At 49.2% G+C, this 6,722-nt stretch overlaps 1 protein-coding gene across 1 annotated transcript; it reads right to left on the bottom strand.

Annotated features, from left to right (window-relative positions):
* Window positions 1-2,361: 2,361 nt before the first annotated feature.
* On the bottom strand, window positions 2,362-4,385 carry LOC119358717 (protein NRT1/ PTR FAMILY 2.11-like). The gene is made up of 2 exons (XM_037625151.1): window positions 4,343-4,385; window positions 2,362-4,010 (listed from the first exon to the last, which is right to left on the bottom strand). The coding sequence occupies exons 1-2, from the start codon at window positions 4,356-4,358 to the stop codon at window positions 2,362-2,364; spliced, it is 1,665 nt and encodes a 554-aa protein (XP_037481048.1). The 5' UTR covers window positions 4,359-4,385.
* Window positions 4,386-6,722: the final 2,337 nt, after the last annotated feature.

Consider the following 6,722-nt stretch of genomic DNA (forward strand, 5'->3'; position numbering starts at 1 on the left):
TAGGTGAATAGTGATTAAGAGCATCTCCAACAGGCGCTGAACGCGCCGCACGCAAAAAATAGCTTTGCCGCACATCCATCGCCTGATTTGGCGCGGCGTGCATCGCTGGCTCCACTAGCCGCGCAAGATGCAGCGCGCGCGCCCGCTCCAGCAACGCGCAAAAAATGCAGCACGCGCGCTCATTTACAACATTTTCGAAAGCATAGATAATAAGATAATAAAAAACGATAAATTGCATAGATAAAAAACGATACAAAGGTATTTTACATTGGTGCAACTAGATAGATAGTTTGAAAGCATAGATAGATAGAACTACGGTGCAACTAGATAGAAACTACTACAGCATACATAGATAGAAACTACTCCAAGTCGCTATCATCATCACCATCATCATCCTCGTCGGTGTTGTCCGAGGTATCGAGCCATATGTCGTCCCAACGTTCATCGTCTGACGTGAAGATCGACCTCCCACCTGCTTCAACGATATCGCACTGCGCATTCGCCAATGCCTTCCGCCGACGCCGGTCCGCCCGCTCCACGCGGCGCCTTGCCGTCCTCTCCGCCCAGTAGGCACGCTCGTCGGCGACGTCCTCTGGGTGGCGACGGTGCCACTCCGCCATGGCTCGCTCGTCCTCCTCGGCGATGAGGAGGCGGCGGCAGCACCGAGCGTGGTCAACACGGTCCATGTCGGTGATGAGACGCGGCGGAGGGACGACGCGCTGCGCCTGCTCGCGCATGAAGACGTCCCGGAAGTTCATCTGCGACCGGGGCCTATCCAAGCGCCATGCCGCCGCGTCGTACGCGCGGGCCGCCTCGTACGAGCTCCGGAATTACCCGAGACCGAGCCGGACATCGCCGGGCCGGATCTCGGCGGAGTACCAGCCGTTGGGGCGCTCGCGGACGCCGCGGTAGCCCGAAGAACCCCGGCGGCGCGGCGGCATGATGACGCAGAAAGCGGCGAAGCGGCGAGGTGACGAGGTTGCGAGGGGAGGGAGCGTGGCGAGCACAACATTTTATAGGCGCGCGCGAAGCGGCGCGCCAAATCTACCGCGCCGCGTGCCGCTTTCTCCCGCGTGGGCGCAAACGCTTCCCGCGCGCGGTAAGTTCCCGCCACGGTTGGAGCGCGCGAAACCAGCCGGCGCGCGCTAAAACCAAATTTTACCGCGCGGGCGCGCCTTTTGCCGCACCTGTTGAAGATGCTCTAACACGCAAGGAGTATCAGGCAAGCTAACTAGCTAGTAGTCGATAGAGTGTGGATGCAACGTACGTATCTGCGAGTAAGTCAGCTAGACATAGGATGTGTACATGCACGTTATCTAGTACTCCCTCCATCCCATAATATAAAAACGTTTTTGATACTAGTGTAATATAAATATGTTCTTATATTTTGGGACAAAGAGAGTAGTCAATTATATTAATGTAGGTTTTGGGCAAGCTAGGTACATGTACTACTACTAGTAGTTATCTAAAACCTCCTTTTCGTTAAGCATCAAAACACCCTACACCGATGATTGCTCGGCTAATACTTCATACTTGTATGTTGATGGAGGTGGACATGCATGTCCATGTCCACGTCAACCGAGACGCAACAACGTGGCAAACACTAGCAGCTCGCTTGGTCAAAGCTTGGCTAGCAGCCGGCTGCGCACTCCACCGTTCGTGGATTTATACGGATCGATATCGACAAGGAGAGTGATAAGAGGGATAGGGAAGGGCGTGATGGCCCTAGTCAGCTCCGGGCAAAACATGAGAAACAACATCATACGAGGTTAAACATGCTACAATCACCAAAGAATTAAGGCATCATGATCCGGGCCACGGTTGCCCGGGTCTTGTCTCGGCCCCTCCTTTTTTTTCAATAAAGCTCCGCTGTGAGAAGTTTTGGGAGGACGGCAAAGTTTGTTTGGTGTTCATACAAAATATGTGTAATCCATGCATCCATCCTTGCCGATGATTTATTTGATTCGATTGTTGGTAGATGAATTTGACGAGTAGATTGGCCTATCTATTGTCCGGCTGTTGTACGTTACCAAAAGTAAAAGCACATGAAAATAGGTTGAAAGTACAAGTTGATGAATACAACTGGGCGGAAGTAGTAGCCTGTCGCCACTGTACGTACGTAGTGCATCAATCCATGATGGATGCAAGCAAACATGCAAGGTGAGCTTGTGCGTGAATCAACATCAGAAGACTGCTCTCCTTTGAGGTGCTGTGCATATGCTACTCCCATGCATTCCTCATCACACTCATACCACTCATACCACACATGTCCCATGCATGCTTGATCATTCCCAAGGATCAACAATCATACATATATCACTGTCCATTAATCTACCAATCTATGCATCATGATAGATTAAACTAAACCGGCGCAGCATTCACGGCAATCTTTGAGCTTTCATCAAGCTCGACATCATTGCCAGCGTTGACGGCACCATCGGACTTCTTGAACCTGTACCACCGCGAACAGGCCACAAAGTAGATGAGGTTGACGGCGGCGATGGCAGCGGTGACCAGGTAGAATAGGTCCACCCTCCCTTCGTTTAGATCCTCCGCCAGCCAGTCCGGCCGCCCGTCCCGTCTGCTCGTCGCCCGATGCACCGCAATCACCATGAGCCCGCTTGCGAAGCTTGCCAGCCCGAGCCCCAGGAAGAAGAATGCCCCGGCTACGCTTCGCATGTTCTCCGGGAACTGTCGGTAGTAGAACTCGATCAGCCCGATGGCAGCAAATGCCTCCGACAGTCCGGCAATCAGTTGTTGCGGCACCAGCCAGAAGCATGACATCATAGCCGTCCGGCGCCGACGGTGCTCCACGGCTGCCGACACCAGCATCGTCACCACGGAGAGCGCCAACCCGATGCCGATCCGCTGGAGCAAGGTGATGCCGCCCTCACGCTTGGTGAAGCGAAAAAGTGTCGGCACCATCACTCGGTCATACACCGGGATCCACACTGTGAGGGCAAGCATTTGAAAGACGATGAAGGAGCCCTGCGGGATCTGGAAGCTGGCAGACTTGATGATCCGGCGGTCAGTCTGCGCCGCCTGGAACACGACGTAGGTGCCTAGCTGGGTGATCACCACGAAGTAGACAATACCCGACAACCACACCGGGATGATGCGTGCCAGGCACTTCACCTCCTCCACCTGCTGCACCGTGCATAGCCACCACGGGTTCGCCGACGTCTTGTCGTCGGAGCAAAGTACATCCTTGGTGGTTCGCATGGCGGCCTTGTCAAGGCATGTGAACTGGTCGGTGTAGGCCAACTTGGAGACGAGCTTGCTCTGGTGTGGCGGGTCAAAAAGCTCGAAAGTATTGTGAGATCGTCGGAGGCGGCGTTTGCGGGAGGCGGCGATGAGGACCTGTGCAAAGCTGGTGAACGGGCTGCCCTCGGGGCGAACGCAGACATAGAGGCGTGTGCCCATGAAGAAGAGCACGCAAGAAAGGCCCATGAGCACGGCAGGCACTGCGAGGCCCAGCGCCCAGTTGACGTCGCTCTGGAGGTAGATGATGACGGTGGCAGAGAGCATCATGGCAATAGTGAAGGTGAAGTAGTACCAGTTGAAGAAGCTGGCGATGCCTCGGCGGCCATCGGCGGTACGTGGGTTGAACTGGTCGGCCCCGAATGCCAGGTTGCAAGGGCGGATGCCGCCAGCGCCGACAATGAGGAAGAAGAAGGATACCATGAGCGCGGCAAGCTGGGATGGGGTGGGACCCTCACATTGTCCGTTAGAAGCGCATGCAGGAGGGTGGAGGGAGTGGAGCGCGGCAGTGAGGGTGAGCAATACCATGCCGATGAATGAGGCGATGGTGGAGGCGGCCAGGGTGGTGTAGCGGCCAAGGTAGGTGTCGCTGATGAAGGCGCCTAGGATGGTGGCGAGGTTGCTGGTGCCGGAGAAGAAGTTGAGTATGGTGGCGGCGTTGACGCTTTTTATGTGGTACACTGTCGTCAGGTACACTAGCAAGTTCCATAGTGTCCCGAGCGTGCCAAGCTTCTCGAACGTCTCATTCCCTGTAACAATTCATTGTTATTAATCACTGTCTAATCTCCATTTTAATAAGTCACTAGTTGTAATTCAGCAAAATTCATCGTACAAATTTAAATTTGCATCATGAAGAGGCGGGATACAGAGAATCAAGACCATGGATTCTTACTACTGCAAACTCAAATTTGCATACGCAAACAACACATCACAAATTTATATGATATATGCATGCAATACTTGCTTGAAACTCACCGAAATCATATTGTATGTGTACCCCTGGTACTCCTAGTTAGTAGTGTTCAGAGTAAACACATCGTGCTGTTTCAAGGAAAACAAACAGAAGCATGGCAACGCTCACCTATGACGTATGGCATGGCCTTCCATCCGCGGTAGTTGCGGACTGGCTCGCCCGACGACGTCTCGTCGGTGGTCGTCTTCTCCATGCTGATGCCATCGTTGTGATTGTGCTCATCCTGCTGCGGCGGCAGATCAGGCATAGCGGCGTCCATCTCGTACGTGCAGCAAACAGGAAGCTGGCACACACAGGAGCTAAGTGCTAGCTGCAGCTGCAGTAGTACGGGGAGGAGAGGAGAGGAAACCGGCCGTATAAATAGGCTAAGGCCTCCTTTGGTTCATAGGATTGGAAAATCATATGAATAGAAAAAGTCATAGAAAATGAGATGACATGCATCTCAAATTCTATGCATAGGAATAGAAAAAGAGATGCCCTTTGATTCACACCATAAAATTTTTTTCATTGAGTCTAGGCTAATGTTTGTTTTCCTATGAAATGTGGAGGATAGGAAGAATTCCTCAATAGGAATAGGATTTCATTCCTATAAACCAAAGAGCTCTGAAGGAATTTTTTCTATAGAAATCCTATCCTATGAAAATTCTACAAAATTCATCCAAACCAAAGAAGGCCTAAAGGTAGCGAGAGCATGGGATCTTTGCTTCCAAGATACTAGAGAGAGATACGAACAGAGGTAGCTAGCAAAGTTTCTGTCTTTCACTCACTATCTGTTGAGGAAACATGAGATACGGCAGAAAGCGACATCATGTTTGAGCCAAGGTGAGGGAGACCAGTTCACGATCTGATTTTGGTAAGCTATAAGCCAGGCAAATAATTGAGAACTTTTTTCTTAGTACAGACGAAGACGCTCACACATATGCACATACGTTCACTCCTATGAACGCACGCATGCACGCACATCCTACCCTTATGAGCACATCCGAGAGACTGAGCCGGCGCATCATTTTGAGATTGAAGAAATCACCACATATACCTTCATAGTCAACGGAAACGTCTCCTTCCACTAAACGCACATCACCAAAAGGCCTGAAATAAATCTAATGCAAACATCAATGTCAGGTCTACGAAAGCCTTGATATTTCTTGGTTCGCTGTTTTCAACTTTTAGGATAGGTTCGCCGGGTTACCCGATACATGTATGTATGTGTGAAAGAAAGAGAAGCATCACGTGTAGGATACATTTTTTTTTTGTTATAACAAGCCATCAAGTTCGTCCACACTGGCTGAATTATCTCCTTCGTTGATTTAGTGGTAGGTCTTATTAATCGCGTAATCATAGAGCACCTCAAGTTCGGCCAAACTACGCTTAATATACGGATGATGCAATTGATGACATCAATGTGTCATCATGAGTTTTGACACCTTGCCCTTTTAAAAGCCAGACACCGTTGCTTTCTTGAATGATTTGGAGATTGCACACCGTTGCTTTTCCCTTTTCTTCCAGATGTGCTTCTTCCATGCAGTTCTCAGACAGATAATATGTTTGTCCGTATCGACTAGCTGAGTAAGCATGTTGATTGCCTAATTTGTGTTGGTCAGTAAAGCTTTTTAAGTAAATGTTTGTTTATTTACACAAAAATATGTACTTATATGATAAAAGCCACACCCAAAAAATAATGAATCAATGACACAACTTTCATGTATCTGTTTGTCCCATGTGGGAAAATGTAATTTAATTTAAAAAAGAAAAAAACGAGATCAGTAAAAGATATATCAAACAAGATGGTATAGATGCAAATCATATGTGCTCACCAATCTACGGAAAACACCGTGCGATGAGGTCAATAAGCGTAGTGCCATCTCAACATATGCACACTAATCAACACTGTGGCATGCACCTAGTTACACGTCATATGTGTATGGTATCAGGAATTGAAAGAATAGAAGCTACCGAGAACTCATTATTGGGCTTAATCTATAACCGAGGGATCAACAAATTGAGTGTAAATGAAGACTATTGACAAGATTAGCAAGCAAGGAGGATGAGCGCTGCTATACACACGATACTGAGTAGCCGATGTTTGCACGATTCTGCAGATCCAGCCGTGCATGTGTGGCACAAAGTGGAGGCCGGCCACTAGATCAAGCATCGTCCACTGTTCGGCTACTCAGTATCGTCTGCTCAGTAGTTCCGAAGGAGGATAGTCGGAGGCTAGTGGTAAAGACTAGAGCGAGGGGCAGAGAAATGAACGGAGGGTTTATTTATTAACAAGTGGTTGCACGTGCTTTCACGTACACATAACTTAGCCAGTAGCAAAATAAAATAAATTTAGGTTTTCTTCTTGACTCAAAGACGGTGTTCTTGAAAACAAAGAATAAAAAACATCATATCATATTTCACTATGAGCTTTATATTGAACTTTTCCAGAATAATCAATGACGTTGATGAGACAAAGAAGTATTGTGTGAGTGATATCTAAATTTAC

Source organism: Triticum dicoccoides, chromosome 2A (assembly GCF_002162155.2).
Source record: "Triticum dicoccoides isolate Atlit2015 ecotype Zavitan chromosome 2A, WEW_v2.0, whole genome shotgun sequence".
Lineage (NCBI taxonomy): Eukaryota > Viridiplantae > Streptophyta > Magnoliopsida > Poales > Poaceae > Triticum > Triticum dicoccoides.